Source organism: Nicotiana tabacum, chromosome 22, assembly GCF_000715075.1.
Source record: "Nicotiana tabacum cultivar K326 chromosome 22, ASM71507v2, whole genome shotgun sequence".
NCBI classification, from domain to species: Eukaryota; Viridiplantae; Streptophyta; class Magnoliopsida; order Solanales; family Solanaceae; genus Nicotiana; species Nicotiana tabacum.
Genome location: NC_134101.1, coordinates 43,335,420 through 43,361,404, shown reverse-complemented (window position 1 = coordinate 43,361,404; position 25,985 = coordinate 43,335,420). Strand labels below are relative to the sequence as shown.

Genomic DNA, 25,985 nt, shown 5'->3' with positions numbered 1-25,985 from the left:
AATGGTAAATAATGATAATCTTCACTAGCTGGGTACATCGTACCCTTTTTCATCTTGCTTCTTTTACTTGTTGTAGCTTGTACCTCCTGATTCTCTCGTCGCTTTTCACTATATAGGCAGATAGATATTCATGCCTTAGGGCTCCGTAACAAGAAGCTCACACGTCTTAGTACACACATGATCTGCTGGAGACCTTATATTTACTCATCATAAGCATGATGTAAAATCGAGTTCTTCTGACTCAACCCTTTTACAGTCGTATTCAATCCCTTACCAACTGTCTTTCTAGAGGTAGTCATCGTCCTATTATGAATAAGATAGAGTTGAGGAGAGTGAGTTCTTACAACTGAACTCTACCACACGATATAGAGTACGAAGAAAGAGTGACAGACCTAAATGCCTTGTAGCCTCATGCTTATAAGTATGGTGCACAACATACCCATAAACAAGACTTTACTAGACACGGCTTGTAGACTCCCTAGGACAGAACTGCTCTAATACCACTTTTGTCACGAGCGAAACCGATAGGCCACGATGGAAACCCGGTACCTTACTCAACCGAGTACCAACATAACATATCTTTTCGTATCATGCTATCATAGGTAACTGAGCCGGAAAGGCTGCCTTAGGATAAGTTGAATAAAACATGTAATACCAACTTATACACAACACATACGGGCCTATAAGACCAAAATGATCACTCATATAGTAAACATAGGCCGGCAAGTTCGTATAATCTTTCACGTACATGATATATGTCTACAAGCCTCTAAGGATACATAAATGTTATAAAGGTCGGGATAGAGCCCCGCCATACCAATCAACACATTTCCTAATCATACTGACCAATAGCAACTCCGAAGCAAATGGAGTGCACCAACATCTTCCGCTGAGCTGATACCGTACTTGGAGGACTCTCGATCTGTCTATCGGGACCTGCGGGCATGAAACGACAGCGTCCCCAGGCAAAAGGGATGTCCGTACAAATAATGTACCGAGTATGTAAGGAATGAAAATCAGTAAATAATAGACATGAGAGAAACATGGAGTAAAAGACTCGACATGTAAGTCTGAATAGCTCCGGGAATCATTTAATATTATAATGACATGCATATGCGTATAAATGTCATACCATGCATAGGTATATGCGTTCATAACATCATCAAGCCTTTGAGGGCATCCCATCATATCATCTCGGCCACTGTGGGCAAATCATCAACGTATACCAGCTGATCAGATGGTGGTGCATATATAACGTCGTAACCTTTTTCCATATCCCATATACATATAATATACGCATATATAACGACATCTGGTCATGGGTCAATGTACATGTATAAATGTATGAAATACATAAGAATTACGTTAATAAGATTTCTTGGATTGTCATAAAAATCAATATGCCTTTAGAATAAACTTTATCAAATACGTATTTTTCTGAGACCCATGAACAGAAGATATAATAATAATTCACACGGAGAATCAATAACATAGACACCCCTAATACTTCTATGAATAGAGTCATTTATGAAAATTATGCATTTACTCATTTCGTTTGTATCGTATGGATCATGCCAAAAAGAAAGAAGGGATAACCTTAACATATCTTAATTGCTCATAAGAACTCGAGAAGGTCATAAATGAACATTTAAACTTGGATCATATTCAAAAGAATTATCCTCAAGGCATGAATTCCCAAAGAATAATCCTTAACTAAAGGTGCTAAACGTTTGTTAACTCCTTCTCTATACCAAATGAAGGGTGAACGTTTATAATAGGCTTTCCAAGAATGAGAGCACACCAAATTCACTCACAACAGTAACATAAACCAAATGCCTTCCAAGTGCTCCATCATGTTCATTTTAATCCATGAAAGAGATGTCTAAACCTTCTAACCATTTCCACGTTCTTGTATTGGCACGCTAAAGAGCTAGGTGAATCAGCAAAAACATAACAACTAGGAATATAATATATGGAGTATCAGCAATGGCAAACATGTTTAGTGCACCTAAATTAAAAATGATTACCACTTGACCTATTACCAATTCACTAATAAAATTAGTGGCCAGCCAAGAATTTCTGAATTTTAATATTTCGGTGCATGCGAACATGTGTACAGATTCGTTGCCACTTTTCAATTTGGTTTATGAGTCACTTAGTTTGAAGGGTGGGCTGCCACGTTGAGAAATTTAATCTTTATTCAATAATTCCCTAATTAATTAGGTAATATCTCATTACCCAGTAATTAAGAATTATCTCAACTTACTTAAAATACTACTCACTTTTAACATACCTTGTACACCTAACTATCATGGTCATGTGGTACCTTGTATGGTACTAGTCTATAAATATCGGGTATTTTAGCTCGGGCCGTATTTTATCACAAAATATCAAACTTCAACGAAATTCATTTTCTTCGATTTGCTTACCCTCTCATCTTCACGAATTTACTCATCACTTGTTTGAAATAACATATTGCTTATAATCTCAAAATAATCTCATTCCCGAACTTACAACGATTAACTTACGACAAAACTTTAACGTATAAAAATACAGGATGTAATATCTCATTTCCAAGCTTTCATCAATTTACTCATGGCATAATTTTACGTACGAAAATATGGGGTGTAATATCATTCCCCCCTTTGGAACATTCGTCCTCGAATATTGACTGATGCATTTATCATTCTCATAACCCATAGCTCTTGTGAATACTTTAATACTCCTCTTGCCATTTAGGCAACTTTTCTTTGAATAAATCCAAAGGCCAGGGCATTCCCCCCTTTATGCCTCTTTCTCATACCACTGTATGTGGTCGGAATTCTTCCAATCTCGTAACTCTTGCTACCTTCTGTCATGCAGCCTATACGACTTTTTACTTGTATGTGCGCTTATGCGACTTTTTTCTCATTTTTCATCCAGTTTTTAGCCAATCTCTAGGCCTCACTTTGTAAGCACATACAGAGCTTGATAAGATGTCCCTCTGGGCATCTATAAATACACTGAAGTTCTGTGCTCGGTACTTTGTTAAACTTACGAATATTGCTATATCTTATTTCATAGACCCGGTTACCTATTCATATGACTTTACTGCATCTAGGTAGTTCACACTATACCATAATTCTTACTTTGATTTATCATTACTGAGGTCTGCTACCGAATTCTATATTACTTTCGTTGCTTATCCCATATGTATAAATCTAAGTCCTTTAATGCTTCTTCATTACTGTTCATCTTAAGAATGACGGCTTAATCTCATCTTATACTTTGTGACTTTTGTCCATTCATTGTTGATTCACCTAAATATTGATCTACAATATACCACTGATAACTTAAAACTTCTTACGTAATACCTTGCCATTAGGGCTTGCGTTGCATCGAGGAATATTTGAAGTGATTTTTCTGATCCACCTGGGAGTGATACCATACTTCCATAACCGTATTTCATGGCATCCTTACGTGGTTCATGTTATGGGTGCATTTTAATCCTGTACAATTTATGAAATTCCTTTTTTTCAAATTATTACTCAATCGAAGGCCCAAACGTCATCCTTTATCTATCATAATTACACCCCCATTCTACTACCAGGGCAGCATTCCATCTATTCTAAATGTTGTTAGTCTTAGACTCCTTTGAGTTCATTCAGGCTATACTAAGCTTTCTATAACTTAGAGAAATCATCAGCTCCTCTTGTATTCATGGGCTTAATCCTGAGGACTTATCCATTTTCGTCACCTCCTCACTCGCCTTTTCTTATCCTTACTCTTGTCTTTCTAAAACTTCATCGTTTTACCATACTTTAGCTTGCGACCTAAACATATCTATTAATACTACTCGCAACCTTCCTTCAACTTTCTTGCATCATAGATTTTCTTATATCACCAGCTACTACACTAAATTGAAAAAGCTTTAGGAAGAATTGAACACTTTGAGTAAAAGGTCCCAGTACAGCTGTAATTGTACTTGTGGTTCCAAGGAAAACTTCTACAAAACTGAATAGGATAGGCGGTTAATACAATTCCTCATGGGTTTGAACGAGACATACACTGTAATTTGAGGAAGTATTCTCATGATGAACCCATTACCAACATTGGCTCAAGCCTTTTCTTTGCTGATACAAGACGAGAAACAGAGGGAAATCAAACCAAACACTCAACTGTTTATTGAGTCCACATCATTGAATGCCACTATCTCGAGGTCCAACACCTACAGGACCAATTATTCACCGAACAATGGCAACCACAGTGGTTATGGAAGGGGAAGGCCCATGTGTGACTACTGTAAGAAACCAGGGCACACTAAGGACAGGTGCTATAAACTACACAGCTACCCTGATAATCCTGGATATTCACGCAATCAAAATCAAAATCCCAATCAAAGCTTCAATCAAAAATCAAGGTTTCAACTGAAATCAAAGTTTTAACAAAGGAAAAAAGGTGGTGGCTAATGCTCATCCTGACACATCCTGCAACAAGGTAGAGGACGCTAACGACCTGAATGAAGATCAAAATATCAGTTTATCAAAGGAGCAATATGGATAGATCATGAATTTGCTGGAACATTTTCAAGCTGGGAATGGAAGAGAACATGCAAATGCTGCCAATTCTATCAATTGAGCTGTGAACTTTGCAGGTATAGTAGTATGCACTTGCTAAATAGATTTTGGTAAATTGTCATGTAAGTGTTTCAAAAATAAGACTAATTCCTGGATACTAGACTCAAGGGCTTCAAATCACATGACCTTTAATAAATCCCTACTCACTAACATTATGACATTACCTTATCCACTCCTTGTTGTCCTCCCAAATGGCTATAAAGTAAAAGTAACAGAAATTGGTAGTGAAACACTTGTGCCTGACATCACCCTACATAAAGTAATGTTTATACCCGCTTTCAAATACAATCTAATTTCCATTCACTGTCTAGCTAGTTCCAACTCCAAGAGCATAGTAGCTTTCACTGATCATCTTTGCATTCTGCAGGCCCCTTCAATGAAGAGGCCTCTGGAGATTGGTAAGGCTTGTGATGGTCTGTACTTTCTTTGTCCAAAGTGTTTAAGGAACAGGTACTCAAGTTTTGTAGTCAACAATTCAGTTTCTTGTCTTGATAATGGAACTCACTGCACACACACAACTCACCCTGTCATGGTCATTCATCCGTATATAGTTTAATTTCCACAAATAAGTGTGTATCTTTCCCCTTTGTAAATAGTTCAATCTCAAGCAATAAAAATCAGAGTCCTAATCTGAATTCTTGTGCATCCACTGGTTATGATATGAATATTGTGTGCCATAATAGGCTAGGGCATGCACCCTTTGTCAAGATGAGAGGGATCTCCTCTATCCCTATCCTTTTTCCATCCAAACAACATTTTTCTGTTCCATCTGTCTAATGGCTAGACAAGGGAGACTATCATTTCCCCAGAAAACCAATTTCACCACTGAAACTTTCCAATTACTCCATATAGACATATGGGGACCTTATCATGTGGCAACACATGATAATTACAAATACTTTCTTATAATGGTAGATGATTATAGTAGGTGCACTTGGACCAATCTTCTAACCTATAAAAGCAATGCACTACAGGTTATAAAAACCTTTGTTTCCATGGTTGAAACCCAATTCAACACCAAAATCAAGACTATTAGATCTGACAATGGCTCAGAATTTACCAGTACAGAAGCAAACATGTATTTCCAATCCAAAGGCATTATTCATCAAAGGAGCTGCCCTATACATCACAACAAAATGGCATAGTAGAAAGAAAACATAAATATCTCCTAGAAACTGCCAAGGCACTCTTGTTTCAATCTAAATTACCTGTGAAGTACTGGGATGAATGTATTTTGTGTGCAACTTACATCATAAATAGACTACTTTCTTCCCACAGTCACCCTAAATCCCCATTTGAATTACTTTACAAAAGACCAACATATTCTCATATGAAGAGCTTTGGATGCCTATGTTACCCTTCTGTGCCAAAGATGCATAGGGACAAATTTGAACCTAGAACATTACCACACATATTCATTGGTTATCCCTATGGAGTCAAGGGGTACAAGGTCCTTAGTCTTGCCACTAAGAACATACATGTCTCCAGGGATGTTGTCTTCATTGAAAGTGTGTTTCCCTTCACTATATCATCTGAAAATACATCTTTTCCTTTTATTTTTAACTCTGTCCCTTTCATTGATCACACTTCTAAGGATGATAAATATCTTTATGATAGTAATGATGGTACAAGTGTTACACATAGTCAGCCTTTAGAGCATGATACTCCTTCATTACCTATGAGATCCTCCAGGTTAACTGAATCTTCCACCACCTCACCACAATCTAATACACCACAGTCTTTAAGTCACAGCATATCACCAATTGGTTATCAACTAGACCCTACATCCATTACCTTAAGGAAATCATAAAGACCTCACAGAACACCACTATACTTATAAGACTATCTACACTTACTTCAAAAATTAAAATCATCATCACTTGTTGCTCACAGCTACTCAACTATACCATTTTCTCTCAATGCTTTATTTTTAAAAAATCATCATGTCTCCCCTGATGCTCTAAATCATGAGAGCCAAAGTCTTGTAAGAGACATTTGTAGTGACAGTGAGCCCTTATCATATGAGGAGGCAGCTATGAATCATGCCTGGCAAACAGCTATGAACCAAGAGTTTGAAGCATTACATGTTAACCACACCTGGGACTTAGTGCCCTTACCTGTTGGAAATAAAACCATAGGGTGCAAATAGGTGTATAAGATCAAACATAAAGCAAATAGGAGTGTAGAAAGACTCAAAGCTAGGTTGCTTGTGAAGGGATATACCCAACAAGCAGGCATTGACTATACAGAGACATTCTCTCCTGTAGTCAAGATGACAACAGTGAGGTCTCTGATAGTTGTTGTTGTAAAGAAGGGGTGGCATATATCCCAATTGGATGTAAAAAATGCATTCCTACATGGGGACCTGAATGAGGAAGTCTACATGGAGATTCCACATGGCCTGGCTGTAGATAGTTCAGAGTTGGTTTGCAAGCTTAACAAATCCCTTTATGAGCTGAAACAAGCCAGTAGGCAGTGGTATGCTATGCTCACTGAAGGCTTATGTTCAGGGGTTATGCACACTCTATGTATGACTAATCTTTGTTTTACAAGAAAACTGAAAATTCAACTGTCTATATACCAGTGTATGTAGATGACATTGTGCTGACAGGAACTGACACAATGGAAATTGAAGACTTGAAGATGTTTCTAAATGACAGCTTCAAGATAAAAGATCTGGGCAGGCTACACTACTTCCTGGGTTTAGAGATTCTTTATAAGGATGATGGTGTGATAATATCTCAGAGGAAGTTCACCCTTAACTTGCTCAAAGAGTATCAGTGCATGGACTATAGCAGCTTTACTTAACCACTAGACCTAACATTCAAGCTCAAGGCAAAAGAGGGAGAGGCTTTGACAGACCCTACTTATTATAGGAAACTAGTAGAGAAGCTCAATTTCCTCACCAATACTAGACTAGACATAGCCTACAGTATACAAAATCTGAGTCAATTCATGGATGACCCCAGACAACCTTACTTGAAAGCAGCTTTTCATCTACTCGGATATTTGAAAGGAGATCCAACCCTGGGGATATTCATGTCCAGAGATACAGATTAAACTATCAAGGCTTATTATGATTCTAACTGGGTAGCATGCCCAGATTCCTAAAAATCTGTAAGTGGCTATCTTGTATTATTGGGCAGCAGTCCTGTTAGTTGGAAGTCCAAGAAGCAGGACACCATTTCATTATCTTCTGCAGAAGCAGAGTATAGAGCTCTGAGAAAGGTAGTGGGAAAATTGGTGTGGCTTAGCAGACTGTTTGAAGAACTTACAGTTCCTTTCCCCAAGCCCATTGCAGTGTTCTGTGATAGCCAGTCTGCCATGCACATAGCAAGGAACCCAATGTTCCATGAAAGAACCAAACATATAGAGGTGGATTGTCACTTTGTGAGAAGTAAGCTATAAGAGGGGTTGATTTCACTGCATCATGTAGGAACTGCAGACCAACTTGCCTATGTTCTAACTAAACCAAGCACTAATAGGAGTCAAACATTTAGCAGTTCTGCACAAGTTGGCAGTGTTTTCCACACCACCAACTTGAGGGGAGTGTTGAGATGGTTAATTATGTAAAGTGACTAGACATGATTTGTAAAGTGGTTAGTTAGTTAATTTGTAAAGAGGCTATTTTAACTATTTATTTAGTTAGACAAGTTTTGTATATATTGTCAATACAGATATCAGAATAAGGTCGGTGGATTCATTTCATATATTTCTTTCTCTCTCTTCATTATGTATTCTCTATATCTCTCTTACCTCCATTGTTGCTCGTCTCGAGCTTGAGCGAGGTGAGGGCGTGTGTAATCGACACAAGTGTCCTCTAAAGATTTGGTTAATCGCCTGCAATAGTACTCATTAATAATGTTAGTAAAAGAAAATGATCAAACCAATAAAAGAAACAAACTGCAACACGATGTAAATCAAGAAATAATTCATGAAACAACAAAAATAGACCTACGATATTAAGTGATATGCGAATTATATATTTAGACATCAAAATGACAAAACAATTCGCTTTATAATTGAAAGAAAAAACAATATTTCCCTTGTGGAATTAAATAAACAAGTAAATTTGTGTCATGTAGCACCACATCACTGAATAAAAGATTGCTTTTGATATTGATATTCTATTAATTATATTCAGACAGATGCTGCTTCCAGACGTCAATAATTGATTTATTGTTACCTTATAATTTTTTAGTAATATAATAACAACATTATTTTAAATATTAGCATGGAGTATTATTTAGTGTTAGCGTACACATTAAAAAAAGTAGCGTACACTCTTGAATAATAATAAAATTCTAGTTTATCATCAATTATTTAATATTTTAATTTGTCTTAAGAATTGTGTGAAGTGAAATTTATGTTCTTTAAGTTTATTAACATTTTATGGAGCCATTTCTATAATCAAGTGATCAATGATCGCTCTGCTTTCTTTTATATGATGTTGTTTAAATGGACGGGAAGATATAGAAGGAAGAAAAAAAACTTTTCACATGTTAGTTAAATATATAGGAGATACCAAAAGTACCTTTATTATCTAGTATTGCCATATCAATATAATATCTTATAAGAACATGTCGCTAAGCATAATCTTTAAGAGTATCCAAATATAAAAATGTCCAATTTTCTTGGAATTGAGGGGGGGGGGGGGAATGGTCATATAAAATGAAATAGAAATAGTAATTAATAAAAGAAAAAGGAGAGTTCAAATATTACCTGATCTTTGTCATTAAGGCCATCATTATAATCCTCCCTGCAGTTGTAGAGATTCAGTTTCTCTCCAGCTTTCATGGATTCAAAACGTCTCGATATGAAAATGGCGGCGGCAGACTCGCCGTAAATAGTCACCGGCAGCTTCTTAACACCACCGCAACCGCCCCTACAACCAGCTATAGTGGCAAGTGATGATGCCCTGATCAATTGGTGCCGTGCCATCTCTTGTCAAGAAGAGACAAGAGAGCAATTCTTGAACTCAGTAAAAGCTGGTTTAAGCTTCTTGATCTCGAAAACCAAATCGCCATTGGAATTCTCTTGAAGGAAAATGAAGAAGTTTGAAGATGGTGTCAGACAAGATGATGATGATGCTAAGGGGCCAAGCCTCAAGTGTATATATATATCTATACAAGTTTATGCTGTATTTGAATATTATAAACCATCTCCATCATAATTGATTCTATGTCGATCTATTAATTAATTTTATTATAATGATAAAATTGAATGTTTTGGTAAAGATTAGGTGGAGTAAAGTAGTTTAACCTTTACATTTATAAATAATAAATAAATATGTATATATGTACGTGCATGTGTACATATAAACATATGATATAGGAGTATAATGATTTGTTCATTATTGGTTAACGTCATTAATTTGTTTTTCATTAGACATTGATGTGATAAAAACATCACTTTCTTTAAATTTAAAGCAGCAAAGACGTGTAGATCTCTGAAAATATTTGGATTAGTAAGGTCTATTTTGAAGGGAGGGCCATCATGTATAATATTTGGACTATTCTCGTACTGTATAGCTCACTGGAAACGTGTTTTGGTTGGGTTTTGATTGAATTCTGGTTGGGCTTGAAACTTGGTTTGTAGTTAGGCTTTATCTGATTTATAACTTCATGGTTAGTTCCCTTGTCCTTGTTTGACCCAAAATTTAGATCTAGATTTAAACAATTAAATTTTCTTAACAAGATGGGTTAATCTTAGCCAACAATAATATCCACTAGATTATTTAACTAGTGTCGTGATAAAATATTACATGATATGTGGTAATATTGATAAATATACAATAATAAACAACACTTAATGGCGCAAATATGAAGTGAATGGCATTCAATAGCAATAAATGATGTAAAATGGTATTTACGTAAATATATGTAACAGAGATGACCAAAAGAGAAGATGAAACCGTGTAATATTCCTTCTGACAATGATAAATGATTGATAAGCCTTGAATATTCGGATTCTCCTTGAATCGTGGGAGAAAAGTTAGACAGTCATCTCAAGCAAAAGGTGTCTTTTATATGTATATAATAAACCAAGAATGTCAAAGTGTTGTTCTTTTACAAATGAGTGTTCAATGTCCCCTGTAACTATGTCTCTTTCTATTTATAAGGGGACATGTGCCACAAAACTCTAATAGCACAGATCCGGAGATATTCCCTTTAAAGTCTTATCCTAAAACTAGTCGTTATTACTCTGTTTAAGGAGAGTGCTCGTCCTCGACCTTGATCTCTGTTGACTCCTTGACCTAGCCCTTTTATATTTTATCAGATCAATTCGACCTTGAATCTGTCTTTTATTGGAGTCATACTGATGACACGTGGCAGCCCTCGAAAGCCTTCTTAATGCTGACGTGGTCTACTAAGATCATTTTTGGCTCATACAGTTAGTCCCTCCGCTTGTTGAGGTTGTCTTCGCGAGCGAGTTCAATGAGCGGATAATGTCGTTTATGGTCGAGCTTGTCGAACATATATGTTGGGTCGTTGTCGTTGTAGCGAGCAGATAACGTGGCTCTCCGTGGGCCGTGTATTTCAAATTCCTTAAATTTTTCGGGTGATTTGTTGGAGCGTTCTTGTCCAAGAGAGGGAGTGACGTCATGACATCATGCATCATGATGATTCTTGTTCCCAGCGCATCTCGTCGAATTGCGCGTGACCTTTGATTGGATCTGTCGTTCCGATTCTGGTGCCAATTATGATGAGCCGTTTCGGGTTTGGTGCCCATTATGACAAACAGTTTCGGATTTGGTGCCTCAATCTCTATAAATAGGGATGGCCAAACCCAAATTTAAAACTTTATTCTCCCAAACTTTTGAGACTTCAAACTTCCTCTCCGAACCTCACTTCTCTGCATCGTTGCTCTCTTCTGTATTCTAAACTCTCTTTCATGTATCCTTCTTCACTTCCTCATAATCATGTCGAATGTATCATCTAATGTAGGTGAAGGGAGTTAAGTCGTTCTGTTAGTGGTTGTGTTCCCCGATCAATGGGAGAATGCAGTTGCCACCGTAGAGGATGAATCTTTTCCCTCAGTGGAGGAGATCGTCCCCCACAACCCCGAAGCCAGGTCCGATTTCCAATGATCACCGGACACAACACTTGGAAAATTCTTGTCGACAATGGCGCCCAATCAGTTGGCTGAATTTAAAGCCAAGTTCGGCCTCCCTGGCCATATCCAACTGATCCCCCTGAGGGGGTCAAAGTACATGTTCACCGCCTCGGGTACTGTGCTCTATACGCTTACCCGTTTGTTATCGGTTTCTCATTTCCCTTCTCCCGCTGGTGGAGGAATTTTACCGCCACTATGGCATTTTTCTTGCTCAGCTCACCCCTACGTTTATAAAGTCATCAAGACATTGACCAAGTTTGTTGAGCTCGCCGGTGTCGAAGTGACAGTACGGCATTTAGTGCACATGTTCTCCCCTAGATTCTATAGGGAACGATGTTGAACCTCTGTCACCGTAGAGGCAAGTGCCTGGTGGTAAAAATGGATGACAAGGTCATCTGTCAATTCTGGCTCGATTTCTTTTATGTTAGAACCGAGGACATCGGGTCAATGCCGAAGGCTTCCTCGAGGCTTGGAATCATACATGTAAGTGTCTATGTTTCTTTCGTTTTTACCTTTTGCATCTCTTCGCCTATTTTGGGCAAGTCATGTAATTATTCCTTTCTTGTAACCAACAATTGTCCTCCCCCTCTAAACGTATGCATCACCGACTGGGTCGGGAAGATTCTCCCTCATGCCGTACGGATTCGTGATTGGGTGAGTTTTTTAAGAAGTTCAAACCGGCTCTCCCTTCTACAAGTAACTTCCCTTTTAGCCGTGATCATTGCCTCTTTTTGTTTGTTGGACGGCTTTGTTAACTTTTATACTTCTCCCTTTCTCAGGTCCAGTTAATGGGGTCTTCTCGAAGGAGCAGGGCGTGCGTGCCCTCGTTTAGGAGAAGGGCTACTACGCCTTTGATTTCTTCCCCCGGTGGGGCTACTCTGCCTTCTGCACCTGCACCCGTCCTTGTTGTTGCGGCCTAAGATTTTGTCCCCATCCTAACTGTTGCCTCTTCTCCTTAGCTAATTTCGCTGATTGACAAAGATGGCAAAGTCTCCCCCGGCGATAGGGATCTAAGGCCTCACAAGAGGAGAGTCATGGACACCGGAGGGGAAATCCCAGTTATCGTTAATTCGAGGGAGGATGACTTAATTTATAGAGAGACGGCGACGATTCATATAGGAGAAGATGTTGGGGCAAGCAATGAGACCCCATAACTGGAAGAGGTGGTCGTGGATGTGCTGGTGCATCCCGAGGGGGAGACGGTCGTGGTGGGGGCACTTGACGGAGGCCCCGTACTTCTATGGCAAGAGGAGGATTCGTCCTCTAGTGTAGTGGTGGATGTTTCTTCGCCCGTCGGTGATAGAGGGAAAACTATCGCCGAGGAGGGCGACGAGTCGGGTTCTCATATTGACCTGGTCGATATGAGGATGATCGATGAGGGGCTCACCTAACTCGAGGTGAGAGTAGAGGGAGGTTCTAAGACCATCACGATCCCAATGGATCATGATTTTATTATTAATATCGAGGAGGTTGTCCCTGCCCTCGGTCCTCTCTGTTCTGATGTCGAAGGTGAGACCCTCAATAAGATAACAGACAGTACTTTGTTGAAGAGTATCGCCGGCCTCGCTCTCAAGGTAAGTACGATTGTGATCTGCCCTTTTCCTAATGCCATAGATTATTTTTGAGTTCTAACCTCTTTTCTTTGATTTGTAAACGGTCATTCTGGAAATTGAGAGTGCTCGGAGGGAGAAAAGGCGTAAAGAGATTTTCGTGAAGATGAAAGGAAAGTATAATGAGTACCGTGTGAAGTACCGGGATCTCCGAAGTCGGCTTCATGAGGGAGGCAATGTGCTGGCTTTGAGACAAGATTTGAAGAAATGGTATGAGGAGCTGATGGCAGCCGTAGAAAAGTGCAATGTCCTCGAGGGAACGTTGAGGAGCATGGAAGAGGAGCTTGAGCATAGTAAGGACATGGAGGCCCAATGTAGCGACCTTCAAGCTCAAGTGGTCCAACTGCAAGGCCAGATAGAAGAGTGCTAGTTCCAGGTGGAGGCTCTCAGGGGTGAGATTGTCGAGAAGCAGGAGGAGCTTGAACAGGCAGAATCTTCTCGGTTGGATGCTCGGAGGAAGGTGGACATCCTTGAGCTGGCGAACAAAACTCTTCGTTCTACGTGGGAGAATGATCGGTCAACAGCGAGGGCAAAGAAAGATCGACTCGAGGAAAGGATAGGGGAGTTGGACAAGGAACACCCTGGGCTATATGATTGAGTTTTTGCTCTGGAGGCCGAGAAAACTGCTTGCGCAGCCTTCTTCATCTAATGATTCTGATTTCCCCAACATCCCCCGGGAGCTGTATGAAGAGTGGACTCATGCTGAAGCCCGACTGGATGTGTTCCGTGACCTGCATGTAACGTGCTTCATTTTTGAGGTGGCCCGCGAGGATGCTCTGGTCAAGGCTCGTGAGTCTCAGCTTGCTTGTTGCTATGATCCTGCTATGCCCCGACCTGGTTCCCGAGGAGGATAAGGATGAGGATTTGGATCGACTCGCGGACGGTGTTTGGTATGACTCTACATATGGTCAAGATAGGGATGGCAAGGGCGTTGAAGGTCGAGACGATGATGGTGCTGAAGGTTGAGGTGGTGATGATGTTGAAGGCCGAGACGGCAAGGGTGTTGAGGCCCTTGATGGCGATGGACAATAGTTTTGTTTTAACTTTTTGTGTATTTTTTTTGGCGTCTTTGAGCGCCTTTGTAAAAACTCTTTTAAGTATGAATATCTAAGTAGAACTTTGTTTTACATGTACCTTTTTCATTTGCTGCGATTTGTTTCTATACTTGTATGTTTTGCTTCTGTGTTTTCATGTTTTGCTTATTTATCCTTTTTATTGTTATCGTCTTCTAGCTGACCGTAGCCTTTGAGTCGAATATCCATGGGCTATATCGGCCCTTTGTTTATATAGGTCGAGTATGTCTCTTAGTTGAGATTTGGCTGAGAGCCAATAGGTGTTGTTCGACCTTTAGTTAAGTCGTGGCCGAGGGTCGGTAGGTGTTGTTCGAACTTTGTCGAACTTAACGTTTCATTAAGTTGTGACCGAGGGTGATAGGCTTTGTTCGATCTTGATCAAACTTAACCTTTCGTTAAGTTATGGCCGAGGGATGGTAGGTATTGTCCTAACTTGGTCGAACTTAACCTTTCGTTAAGTCGTGGCCGATAGGTGTTGTTCGAGCTTGGTCGAACTTAACCTTTCGTTAAGTTGTGGCCGAGGGCCGATAAGTGTTGTTCAAGCTTGGTCAAACTTAACCTTTTGTTAAGTTATGGTTAAGGGCTGATAGATGTTGTTCGAGCTTGGTCGAACTTAACCTTCTGTTAAGTCATGGCCGAGGGCCGGTAAGTATTGTTCGAGCTTGGTCGAACTTAACATTTCGTTAGAGTAGTTTCGATAAACGTGAATTTCTATTACTTTGACGTCATTGCTCTAATTACATTATTTTGCCCTTGGACAATTGTTTTGAGAAAGTTACAAATTTTGGGTGTTGGTTGGCGTTCCAGTCCCAGTATATCTAATCCCGTCATTGGTCGACTTGGAAAATCATGAGGAATCCGACAATGAAAAAATTAGTCTATTATCGTATACTCCAACTCGAAGTGTCCTTCTTATCGCCTCGTTAAAAACCTCCTTGAGAAAACCCCAATGGGACAAAACTCAAATGAGGGAAAAAAGAGTACGACTTGGGGGCACTTCTTATTTTCTAGAAGTTGAAGTATTTGAGGTGGCTGATATTCCAATTATTTGGTAATTGTTTTCCTTCCATTGTCTCTAGTTGGAATGAACCCTTGTTCGCTTTGCCTACAATTTTGTATGGTCCGTCCCAATTGGTTCCCAATTTGCCTTCTCGTGGATCTCTGTTTGCTTGGGTTTTGGCTTTGAGTACGTAGTCTCCGATCTTGAGCGGTCGGACCTTTGCCTTTTTGTTGTAGTAACGTTCTGCCTGTTGTTTTTGGGCGACCATCCTTATGTATGCCATATCTCTTCGTTCGTCGACCTCATCGAGCTCTTGTCTCCTACTCTCGTCGTTGTTGGTGCCGCTTTCATGGGAGTAGGCTGGGTTCTCCGACCTTGAATGTTATAACTGCTTCTATTCCGTAGACCAGGGAATAGGGCATCTCTCACATGCTCGTCTTTGGGGTGGTTCTGTGCGCCCATAATACTTCGGGGATTATTTCCGGCCACAGTCACTTGGCTTCTTCAAGTTTCTTCTTCATGATATTTAATATGGACTTGTTGAAGGATTCTGTCTGCCCGTTGCCCGCTGGGTGATAAGGAGTTGAAAGCATCCTCTTAATGTGCCATTTCTCGAAGAATTCGGTGATTTTCTTTCCCGTGAACTGGGGCTCGTTGTCGCAGCTTATCTCCTTGGGTAGGCCGAATCGGCAGATGATGTTTTTTCATATGAATGTGATTACCTCTTGTTCGAGCACTTGGGCGAATGCTCCTGCTTCCACCCATTTAGAGAAATAGTCAGTTAAAACTAAAAAAAATCGTACATTACCTCATCCTGGTGGGAGTGGACCCACGATGTCCATTCCCCACTTGATAAATGGACATGGAGAGGTGACCAAATGAAGGTGTTCGCCCGCTTGGTGAATTATTGGGGCCTATTTCTAACATTGTTTGCATTTCTTCACAAATTTTGAGGCGTATTTCTTCATGGTGGGGCAGTAGTAACAGCCCCGTAAGAGACACCTGACGAGTGCTCGATCACCAGAATGAGCGTCGCAGTGACCTTCATGGACTTCCTCGAGAACACGCTGGGTTTGATTCGGACCTAAACACTTCGTCATAGGGCCACTATATGTTCTCTTGTACAATTCGTTAAGAAGGAGGTTGTATCTGGCCGCATGCATTCTTAGTTTTTAGCTTCTTTTTTATCGTTTAGGAGGGTGCCATCCTGCTCTAGATTTACAGATCAAACTTACAGATTTTACCTCGATTTGGTCTAGTGACGAGTTGAGGAGATGGACTACGTTTTCATCCTCGGTCGTGATGTTTCTGGTGGTAGCGGCCAATTTGGCGAGGCCATCATCTTCGTTGTTCTGAGCTCATGGGATGTGGTCGAGCTGGCATTCGTCGAAATTGGGCAGCAACTTACATATCCCGGCTTGATATTTTTGCAAACTTTGTTATTTCATTTGGAAAGTCCATGTAACTTGGTTGACCAAGAGCTGAGAATCACAGCGGAATTTCAGCCGCTTCACCCTATATTTGAGTGCTAGTCTCATCCCTGCAATTATGCCTCATACTCGGCCTCGTTGTTAGTCATATCTACAGATTTTACCTCAATTTGGTCTAGTTAGGAGTTGAGGAGATGGAATACGCTTTCATCCTCGATCGTAATGTTTATTGTGGCGGCGGCCAATTTGGCGAGGCCATCTGCTTCGATGTTCTGAGCTCGTGGGATGTGGTCGAGCTGGCATTCATCGAAATTGGGCAGCAACTTATAGATCCCGACTTGATATTTTTGCAACCTTTATTATTTGATTTGGAAAGTCCATGTAACTTGGTTGACCATGAGCTGAGAATCACACCAGAGTTTCAGCTGCTTCGCCCCCTATTTGAGTGTTAGTCTCAGCCCTGCGATTACGGCCTCATACTCAGCCTCGTTGTTAGTCATATATAGGCATCTTATGACTGGTGAATTACTTCGCTGGTAGGGACCTCGAGTACGAGACCTAATCCAGATCCACAAGCATTGGATGTGTCATCGTTGTACAGGACCCAGAGGTCTTATGTTTGAAGCAAAGCTTTAGCGGCTTCCTTCTCAGCCTCGGGCATTACTTTTGCGCTAAAGTCTGCGACAAAGTCGGCGAGCACTTGCGACTTTATCGTTGTTCGAGGCTAGTATATGATGTCATGCTCACTTAGCTCGATGGCCCATTTGTCCAGCCTCCCCGATAGCTCGGGTTTATGCAAAATGCTTCTTAAAGGGAAAGTAGTAACGACCGAGATAGGGTGGCACTGGAAATACGGTCTAAGCTTTTGTGAATCTACGACCAATGTCAGGGCTAATTTCTCGAGGTATGGGTACCTCTCCTCGGCATTGACAAGTGTTTTACTCATGTAATAATTAGGAGATTGTGTACTTTTACTTTCTCGAACCAGGACCGCACTCACTGCTACTTTGAAGACGGCGAGGTAGACGAGGAGGTGTTCCCGGGGTTCAGACTTGGAGAGTAAATATGGTGATGACAAATATGACTTCAGTTCTCACAGTGCCTTCACACACTCAGGCATCCACTCGAGGCCATTATCCTTTTTCAGTACGCCAAAAATCTAAGACATCAATCGGACGACCGCGAGATAAATCTCAATAGGGCGGCAATTCGACCAGCCAATCTTTGGACTTGCTTCTTAGTTTCCAGTTGTTCAGGTATCCCATTGATAGCCTTATTTGATCTGGGTTGACTTCAATTCCTCGTTGGGATACTAAGAAACCTAAAACATTTCTCGAGGCTACGCCAAATGCGTATTTCTCGGGGTTTAGTTTCATCTCGTATTGTCTTAGTATGTCGAAAGCTTCCTTTAAGGTCGATACGGTCTTCTTCCCTCACGGATTTGACCAGCAAGTCGTTGATATATACCTCCATGGTCTTGCTGAGTTGATCTTTGAACATTTTTGTGACCAACCTCAGATAGGTGGCCCATGCGTTCTTCAACCCAAACGGCATGACTCTATAACAATATGTTCCCTTGTGGGTGATGAACGTGGTTTTTTCTTGGTCATCTTCTTCCATGAGTATTTGGTTATAACCCGAGTATTCATCTAGGAAACTTAGCAGCTCATGCCCAGTCGTTGCGTCAATGAGTTGGTCGATATGTGGCAATGGGAATAAATTTTTCGGGCATGCTTTGTTAAGGTCTATGAAGTCCACATCCTCAATTTCCTATTTTTATTTTTGACCATCACCACATTGGCTATCCATTTAAGGTACTTCGACTACCTGATGGAGCCATTTGCTAATAGTTTCTCTACCTCCTCGTGGACATCATCGTTGATGGTGGGGTTGAAATTTCGTCGGACCTGCCTTACCGGGGGATAGAAAGGGTTGATGTTTAATTTGTGTGTAGCGACCTCTTTTGGGATGCCTGACATATCTTCATAGCTGAAAGCAGTCAAATCTGCGTTAGTTATTAAGAATTGACTAAATGTACCTGGTTCTCGGAGTTTGCAGCCGATGTAGGCCTTTTTACTAGGGTCACAGTGGTCTAATTGAAAGGGGTCGAGGTCCTCTATAGTTGGTTTTGCTACTTCGACCATTTTGGGTTCCATAATAATGTCCCTAGCTCATTCTTGCAGCGACCTCGACCGTTTCGGTAGCATTCCCGGGACGTGCGTTATTCCCCTCGTATGCTGAATATTCCCCAAGATGCTGGGAACTTGATCACTTGGTATAAGCTGGAGGAGACGGCTCTCATAGGATGTATCCATGGTCATCCTACTATGGCATTGTATGTGGTGGCCTGGTCTATGATGTGGAAAGTTATCTCTAGAGTTATGCCACCGGCAAGGAAGGGTAGTGCAATTCTTCCCAAGGTCTGTTCAACTGCATTGTTAAAGCTGGTTAGTGTGATGCAACGTGGCACTATTTTGTCCTCGAGTCTCATCTGGGCGAGGACTCGGGGATGGATGATGCACGCTCCACTCCCATCATCTACCATGATACGTTTAACATCATTATCTAGAATTCGTACAGTAATGACTAGAGCATCATTATGAGGGAAAGTCAAATTGTTGGCATCTGACTCGTCGAAGATGGTACTTTCTTCGAGTCCGTCATTCCGTTCATAGGTGATCGAGTTTTTGAGCTTATGGGTGGAAATGAACTTGACGCCATTAATGGAGGAGTCATCCCTGCCACCAATAATCATATTGATGGTACGCGCTAGTGAGTACGACTTCGGCGGGCCTTGACGTTCTCTACCCCTGGCAAAAGTACTTCTTCCTTTGCCACTCAGCATCTCTTTGAGTTGCCCTTGCTGCAACATGTTTGCTACCTCCTGTCTTAGGGCGATACAATCTTCTGTTTTGTGTCTGCGTTCCTGGTGGGAACTTGTAGAGGGCATTGGATATCCTGGTGCTCGAATCAGACCTCATCTTTGGCGGCCACTTTACCTTTGTTCCGAGCTTCTCAAGGGCATAGACTACCTCTGTAAGCGAAACACAAAAATTATGAGAAGATAACAAACGGGGAATACCCCTCTCGTTCCTGTGAGCCACCGTCCTCGGAGTAGACGGGCCATCATCATAGCGAAAGGAAGGAGGGGCGGGTGCCCTGACATAAGGCTGATGTCGTTCCCTGTTTGGCCTTGGTAATGGGTGATCCCTTCTCATGTTATCTCTTCATTCTTTCCTAGGCTTGGTTTGTACCAAACTGAGTCGTCGAGTTGGTCCGTTGAGGTCTTCATCATCTGCTCAGACCTCGGCACAATAGGCATTATGGATTTCATCCCAAGTGGTTGGAGGATACTTCATCAACTTGCTCAGCAGCTTTCTGGTTACTGTTGAACCCTCTCTACTCAACCCGTTCTGAAAGGCTAAGGCTGTCATTCCTTCGGATACATTTGGTAAGGTCATACTTACCCTATTGAATCGGGCGAGGAAGCCTCTCAGTCCCTCTCCTAGGGATTGCTTGATGGCGAAGATGTCATTTACTCTCATTTTGGATTTCTTGGCCCCAATATGCGCCGTCACAAACTTGTCGGCCATTTCATCGAAAGCTTCTATGGAGCGAGCCGGTAGCTATGAATACCATGTTAATGCCTTTCCGAATTTCTTCAGCAAAATGGATGACCCATATTCCTTGGTGAGGTCGTGGCCCTTCACGACGGTGACATAATGAGTCACATGGTTTTCGGGGTCTGTTGTTCCATCGCATATTCTGAGATACGGTGGCATTTTGAAGGTCTTTGGTATGGCATGTGGGTACACCTCCTCGCTATACGGCTGTTCTACGAACCTGTCGCGTCCCTTTTCGGCAGTAGCTTAGGGGCACCCAGTATCTTGTCTACTCATTCCTGGTGTTCTTTCATTTCGTTTCTGAGCGCCTTGTTCTCATTCCCTATTTCTTCCATTCTTTTCAAACCAGTGGCGAGGATGTTGTCACCTATACTGTGAGTAACATTGTGAGTTATACCTGTAGTTGGAGGGTCCGGTTGATCGCCATGTTCGTCCCCTCGCTGCACCGTGTGGGATCTTGTGGTTTCTATGGTCGTGCATGGAGCTTGTTTGTTGAGCATGCTTACTAGGGTATTGGTTAGCCATGCTTCGAGGAGCTTCTTCATGGCAGGTGTCGTCCCTTCTCCTGTAGACATGGAAGCTCCTTTTCTCGTTTGGCTTCGTTGTACTGCAATAAGGGGGAGGCGATCTCTCACGCCTGGGGGAGGCAGTGGGCGTCACATCCTCACCCAGTATTTCATAGCTCTCGTTGATGGCGTTCATGAGGTTACTGGAGACATCACATATCGCCCTTGTCATGTTTTCTTGGTTAGCTGCCATCGAAACTTCTGTACGTGCAGAGAGGAGAACAATATTGTGACCCGTTAGGTTAGCAAGTCACATGAGTTGTAGATCTAATGGAAACTAAGAGATTAGCTAAGAAATCCCCACAGACGGCGCCAAACTGTTTGACCCAAAATTTAGATCTAGGTTTAAAAAATTATATTTTCTTTAAAAAATAATTGGGTTAATCTTAGCCAACAATAATATCTACTAGATTATTTAACTAGTGTCGTGACAAAATGTTACAAGATCTATGGTAATAGTAAAAAAATATATAATAAAGAACAACACTTAATGGCGCAAATATGAAGTAAATGGCATTCAATAGCAATAAATAATGTATAATGGTATTTATGTAAATATATGTAACAGAGATGACCGAAAGAGAAGATGAAGTCGTGTAATATTCCTTCTGACAATGATAAATGATTGATAAACCTTGAATATTCAGATTCTCCTTGTATCATGGGAGAAAAGTTAGACATGGATCTCAAGAAAAAGGTGTCTTTTGTATGTATGTAATAAAGCAAGAATTTCAAAGAATGTCAAAGTTTTATTCTTTTACAAATGAGTGTTCAATGTCCCCTATAACTATGTCTCTTTCTATTTATAAGGGGACATGTGCTACAAAACCCTAATAGTATATATCTAGAGAATATTCACTCGAATATTTCCTTTAAAGTCTTATCCTAAAACTAGTCGTTATTACTTTGTTTAAGGAGAGTGCTCCTCCTCGACTTTGATCTCTGTTGACTCCTCGACCTAGCCCTTCATCTCTTACCAGATCACTTCGACCTTGAATCTGTCTTTTGTTGGAGTCATACTAATGACATGTGGCAGCCCTCGAAGGCCTTCTTAATGTTGACATGGTCTACTAAGATAATTTTTTGCCCATACAATCCTAAATAGAGTTTTTTCTGTTTTTGTAGATGACAATGGTCTATTTATTGTCTTAGATATATCCCTTGTTATGAACAATGTGGGGTTTGGGGTTATTGTATTTTAGTTTGATTGTAAGGACGGAATATGGTTTTGTGATTTAATCTACCACAGGATAAATAAACGTTATTGAAGCCATCATATGCTATATGTTGTTTTCCTATATATATTTCAGCTAATAGAGGATTTATTTTGATTACCAGGACAGAAAGTCTTGCATATTTTCCTCGACTAGCTGATATTGTACAATTGACGATCCTAAGTAATTTTCCAATTTGATTTCCTATTCCGGTGAGAATTTCATAGTCATATTGGGAATTAGGTAATTTAACCCATAATGCAGTGTGTGCAAGTGAAGTTTGATATAGGGAAATAGTGGTTCCCATTTCCTAGTGGTGAGAAATTAGTTACCTATGAACCAAGGTCCGCTAATGAAGCAGTATTTTATATTCAGGCTTTTGAAAATGTATGAGAAAGGTGTTAAAGTTTAAGTCGATTAGGGTTAATGCTTCACTATGTTTCCACAGTCGTGTGACTCTTTCTCCCAGGTTGTTATAGCATACTTTCCTCCCAAATGCTTTGATGATTAATGCATTTACCCATGGTATATGTATATCCTTTGTTTGTCTAGGGTGGTAAGAGGAACGAGGGTACGAATATTAATTGTGTTCTTGGTTTCATCCTCAAGGTAAAAGGTTACTAAAGTTCTTGCCTATTTGTGTTAAGTAATCTTCCTGCTAAATGTTTCCGGCTAGCAGAGTTCGTAGAAAGCTAACTTTTTCTTTCGTTTCTCAATCTGCATCCCATTTTTGGCGCTTGCTTCTTGTTGCACTGTTTGATGATCAAACTTTCATCTTAAACAGTTTTGACACAAATAGTTTTGTCAGAGTTGAAGTCATTTCGTCTGGACAGCTTCCCTCCGTTGATATAGTTTTTACACCGTCACTTGCTTCTGGAAAGATGGAGGGATTTCCGTGGTGTAATTGTTGTTTTTTCATCAAGGGGATTTTGATAGTAGAAGTTGAGAATGAGATTTTCTAATTGGCAGATAGTCAGTTGAGAAGTGGCTAGGTTTCCTCTAGCAAACTATTCTCCGGAAAATGGGTCCACATACTATTATATCACACCATAAGAGGTACACAGAGAGCATATCTCTAGCAAGGCAACATGAAAGAAAAAGAAGTGTTAACGTAGTGTCAAAACATGTTGATCTTCGACGACTCCAGCCAATTAACCATAGTTTGTCAAAACATGTAACGACCTCAATGAGACAAATCAATAAAAGAGCACCTTCCTTTGTACCTAAAAATTTCAAACTTTAACGGATCAATCTAGATAAACTTTTTGCCTAACGCAAAGTACTCATATGGTAGCATATCAAAGAGTTTGTGGCAAGTTCATTGGGTGGATCACCAACAAAATCAACCAGGCAGAATATATTGAGGCAAAGATTAAAATTATCCGAGGACAAATGTACCAAAAACACCCTTTCAAATGTAAACCAAAATTGGAAACAACAACATTGTTTAATCAAATCCTAAAAAGAACAACTTTAGAACAAAACAAACTCATACTCAAGCCTGAACCGTCTCAGGTGCTGCCTCCTCAGTTGAGTGGACAATAACCTTACTGGCAGGCTTTGACAAGACATCAGCGTATTCTTGGAAAGGAGATTTAGTGAAGCGAGTCTCCTTCCAGAAGTCTGGAGTAAGGAAACCGTATGTCTTCATTAAACAATCAAAGGTTGCCTGCATAGAAGAAAAACATTGAGCACCAAAAGTTCAAACAAAATCAAAACCAAGTGACATGGGAATGTGCTTGACTGAGTATGGAAAGACGGGAAAACTTGTGATTTTAAACATGGCATAACATATGCGTGGCTATAAAATCACATAATTAAGGATAAAATGGAAAACTTTGAGTTAAATTGTTTTAAATATAGAAAGGCGAAGAATGACTAGAAAGGAAAAGGAAAGATTCACATAAAATTGGACAGAAAGAGTATAACTGAAGCTCTCCCTAGAGCAGAGTAGTTCACAACCTCGCATAAGTTTCATTGTGTACAGACAATTACAAGTACCAAAAGTAGGACAGAAACTACAGATGGGAAACTCACTAGTTCCAAAGTTAAAGCATTCTTTTACTGTCCCACATCCTACCCCAAAGACAATTCTCAATTTCAACCAAGACATAAAGTGACATGTTAGGCATGTTTTGATTTTTATCAAACATGTTTCTTAAGCAATGCCATGTACTCCAACTCTCATAACAAAAAAAACTAACTACTATCACACTCAACATTAGCTACAGAAATCCTAGTGAATAATGACTTCAACTTGGGCTAACGATCGAATGCAAAAAATATTGAACCAGTTTCTTGTATGTGACAGCATGCTCAACATTAGCTTCAGAAATGGCATTTCCATTGGTTTATAACATAATTAATCGCATTTCCATTGGTTTATAACATAATTAATTGCATTTCCATTGGTTTTATAACATGCATTTCTACCTATGATAACCTCACATTAGAATTAAACAGGAATAGGAGAGGTGAATCAAGGATCCAGATTCAGAGTCGACAGGAAGAATTATATAGATATTCTAATTTATTCGCAAACATACTCCGAGCCAAAATCAATTGGTTGAATTGAACACACAACAAAAAGCCATATCACAATTAAAGTAAGACTAAAATTAAAAACGAACCTTGACAAAGTTGCCGAGGGTTTTGGTGGATCCACGAGAGGAGGTGAAGACATCCTCAATACCAGCAAACTGCAGCACCTTTTTAGGAACCCTAGCAGCCACAATACCAGCACCACGTGGAGCAGGCACCATACGGACAGTCACAGACCCACATTTCCCTGTAACCTTACACGGCACGGTATGCGGCTTTCCAATCTTGTTACCCCAATAACCTCTCCTCACAGGAATCACAGAAAGCTTAGCCAATATAATCGCGCCACGAATGGCAGTCGCCACTTCTTTCGAACACTTGACGCCTAATCCCACGTGTCCATTTCCGTCACCTACAACAACGAAGGCCTTGAACCGGGTTCTCTGTCCGGCCCGGGTTTGTTTCTGAACCGGCATGATTTTCATCACTTCGTCCTTTAGAGATGGACCGATGAGTGTGTCTATGATTTGGTACTCCTTGATTGGTAGTGAATGAAGGTAGATTTGTTCCAATGAACGGATTTTGCTGTCTTTTACGAGTCTCCCAAGTTTGGTGACTGGGACCCATTTTTCCTCTTCGGTTTCACGGCGGGGACGGCGGCCCCCACGGCCACGACCACCACGGTCTCCGCCTCTTCCACCACGACCACCGAATCCACGGCCGAATCCTCCTCTCTCAGCCATGCTGCTTGCTGTTTAGTTCAGGGTTTTCTAAATGCTGGAGTGTAAAAGTGGGCGTGAGGTGAAAAGAGAGAGGTTTATAGGCACTAGGGTTTCGGAATTGGGCTTTGAGATATTGGATTTTCATTGGTGATGACAAGGCAAGCGGAACTTTCAGCCCGACTTCAATTAAGTGTGCAATATAGAGTTTTATGTAGGTTGGCCCAATACATTATCATAATTAGTAAAGCCCAATTTCATTTGGATCTTTTCTATCAAAGGATCCAAATTTCACGGACTAGCCAGTTTTTGAACTAATAACTGAAAAATAGCCAGCATTTGCAAAATTATTGAAAAATAATCACTATTTTGCTTAAACACGAAAAGTTCCAACATAATATGCGGGATTATGGAGTTCATGCGTATAAACTTCCAGCATATGATGTTGGAACTCCAGCACACGGAAAGTTCCAGCAT

At 40.6% G+C, this 25,985-nt stretch overlaps 2 protein-coding genes and 1 pseudogene across 2 annotated transcripts; all 3 read right to left on the bottom strand.

The window, feature by feature from the left end:
- The window catches only part of LOC107819510 (2-oxoisovalerate dehydrogenase subunit alpha 2, mitochondrial-like), a 42,814-nt pseudogene extending 33,067 nt beyond the window's left edge, over nt 1-9,747 (bottom strand).
- A 9,415-nt stretch (nt 9,748-19,162) lies between these two features.
- Nucleotides 19,163-19,717, bottom strand: LOC107809239 (uncharacterized). The gene has a single exon (XM_075242820.1). The coding sequence runs from the start codon at nt 19,715-19,717 to the stop codon at nt 19,163-19,165; it is 555 nt and encodes a 184-aa protein (XP_075098921.1).
- A 3,870-nt stretch (nt 19,718-23,587) lies between these two features.
- On the bottom strand, nt 23,588-25,589 carry LOC107809240 (uncharacterized). The gene is made up of 2 exons (XM_016633839.2): nt 24,879-25,589; nt 23,588-23,917 (listed from the first exon to the last, which is right to left on the bottom strand). Exons 1-2 carry the CDS (start codon nt 25,530-25,532, stop codon nt 23,744-23,746), a joined length of 828 nt encoding a protein of 275 aa, XP_016489325.1. The 5' UTR covers nt 25,533-25,589; the 3' UTR covers nt 23,588-23,743.
- Nucleotides 25,590-25,985: the final 396 nt, after the last annotated feature.